The sequence below is a fragment of the Helobdella robusta genome (genome assembly GCF_000326865.2).
Source record: "Helobdella robusta unplaced genomic scaffold HELROscaffold_378, whole genome shotgun sequence".
NCBI lineage: Eukaryota > Metazoa > Annelida > Clitellata > Rhynchobdellida > Glossiphoniidae > Helobdella > Helobdella robusta.
The window spans coordinates 1-1962 of record NW_008704822.1 but is presented as its reverse complement, the minus strand read 5'-3'; the positions used below and the strand labels follow the sequence as shown (position 1 = coordinate 1962).

Genomic DNA, 1962 nt, shown 5'->3' with positions numbered 1-1962 from the left:
TACAGTACCGACGATCTTTCAAATAACTTTATCATTTTCATAACAAAACGAAAAAGATACGATACGATACATTTTATAACATGATATAACACAAGGCACACAAAGACACACACAGACACACACACACACAGACAGACGTACACATACACACACACGCACGCACACACACTCACACGATTACAGCTTTAATGTGATTAAACTCATTGATTTCTACCTAAAATATGTCAGGATTATTTTATATAGAGAAAAACCAATAAAACGTATATATATATATATATATATATATATATATATATATATATATATATATATATATATATATATTACGTAACGTTATTACGTCATCATGAATATTAAATATCATTATCATAATCACCGTTGTTGCAAATAAACAAAGAGAATGAAATGAACAAATAAACATAGAGAACGAAAAAGAATGAACATTTTTTTAAACGAGTGACTGAATGTACGGAATACTGTATAATTTATAGATCATTATCATCATCGTCGTCGTCGTCATCATCATCGTCGTCATCCTTATCAGTAACATCAGTATCATCATCATCATCATCGGTCATCAAGTCCGGGCATGGGAAATCCCGAGGAGAAAGTTTCGATTTCACTTTTCAGTTTCTTGACTTCCGTTAGAATTTGATGACGATTATTGTTGTTGTTGTTGTTGTTGTCGTCATTAGCGCTTAAGTAATCTCGGAATTCTTTCAAAGTTTCTGTTTACGATGATGATGATGATGACTATAACATCAACATAAACAACAACATCAACAACAACATCAACAACAACAAAACAACAACATCAACAACATCAACAACGACCACAACAACAACAACATCTACAACAATAACAACTTGTTTGATCTTTGACCCTGAGAGCAATTTGGGCCGCTCTTTCAAGAAACTCAACAACTTTTACAAAATCCTCTTCCCGAAACGATCTGGAAGTTAGTGCAGCCGCGCCTGTGACGATGACGATGATGATGATGAGCCAACCAACCAACCAGCCAACCGACCAACCAACAAACCTACCTACCAACCAGCCATCCAATCAACCAACCAGTCATCTACCCAACCAACCAACCAACTATCCAGCCAACCAGCCAACCAACCAACCAGCCTTCCAACCAACCAGTCATCCATCCAACCAACCAACCAACCTACCTAATCTTAAGCCACCTGGATTGAGTGCACTCTTATCTCCAGGACACGTGTTCTTATTGACCGTGATGTTACACATGTCGCAAATCCACTCCATGCGTGCCCCATCTAGGTGCATAGTTCGCAAGTCCCAGAGTACCAAGTGGTTGTCTGTACCACCTGATTACGTCATCATCGTCGTCATCATCGTCATAATTGTATACTAAATTTTTGACATTGTTATAAATATTCCTCCTCCTTCATCATCGTCATCATCATCATCAGCATCATGATAATCACCATTAAACAATATAATACTGCTTGACTCTGTGTCAAGTCAACCAGGCTGGAAAGCAAGCAAGCAAGGTAGTTTAAAAATTTGCAAGTACTCTTACGAGAGATTAGAGCGCTACGAAAATTTAATTTTCAATTTGTTCTTTATCGTCATCATCAACTCTACAGTCGTTATCATCATCAGCAGCAGCGCACCACCACCACCAGGGAAACATCATCATCATAACCGGAAACAAGGGTGCATCCTTTTTGCAGTAGGGCATTGGCCATCGCTTTGCTATTTTTCAAGACCTGTGATTGGTAGGCCTTGAAGTCGTTCGTCGACGCCTGATTGGTCGGTCAGTTGGTTGGTTGGTTGGATGAATGAGTGAGTGAATGAATGGTGAATTGATGGATGAATCAAAAAAAAGAATAGACGGATGAGCAAACAAGCGAATGAATCATGACCATCATCATCATCACCATCACCATCGTCATCATCATCACCATCGCCATCATCATCACCACCACCTGCTT

General features: G+C 38.7%; 2 protein-coding genes across 2 annotated transcripts in view; both read right to left on the bottom strand.

The window, feature by feature from the left end:
• The window catches only part of HELRODRAFT_158275 (hypothetical protein), a gene marked incomplete at both ends in the record, with an annotated part of 7205 nt that extends 7170 nt beyond the window's left edge, over window positions 1–35 (bottom strand). The window contains one exon of the mRNA XM_009023770.1: window positions 9–35. Coding sequence (XP_009022018.1) covers window positions 9–35 — 27 coding nt within the window. The remainder of the gene's footprint in view (window positions 1–8) is intronic.
• A 186-nt stretch (window positions 36–221) lies between these two features.
• Window positions 222–1780, bottom strand: HELRODRAFT_105133 (hypothetical protein). Its single transcript, XM_009023769.1, has 5 exons — window positions 1674–1780; window positions 1177–1332; window positions 868–975; window positions 428–728; window positions 222–401 (listed from the first exon to the last, which is right to left on the bottom strand). The coding sequence occupies exons 1-4, from the start codon at window positions 1714–1716 to the stop codon at window positions 568–570; spliced, it is 468 nt and encodes a 155-aa protein (XP_009022017.1). The 5' UTR covers window positions 1717–1780; the 3' UTR covers window positions 222–401; window positions 428–567.
• Between the last annotated feature and the right edge of the window lie 182 nt (window positions 1781–1962).

Coding starts and splice junctions, on each gene's coding strand:
- HELRODRAFT_105133 (XM_009023769.1), bottom strand. CDS start 1,716: ATGGCCAATGCCCTACTGCAAAAAGGATGCACCCTTGTTTCCG. Junction 976..1,176: donor TCCAGGTGGCTTAAGATTAG/GTAGGTTGGTTG, acceptor TCATCGTCACAG/GCGCGGCTGCACTAACTTCC. Junction 729..867: donor CAGGGTCAAAGATCAAACAA/GTTGTTATTGTT, acceptor CATCGTAAACAG/AAACTTTGAAAGAATTCCGA.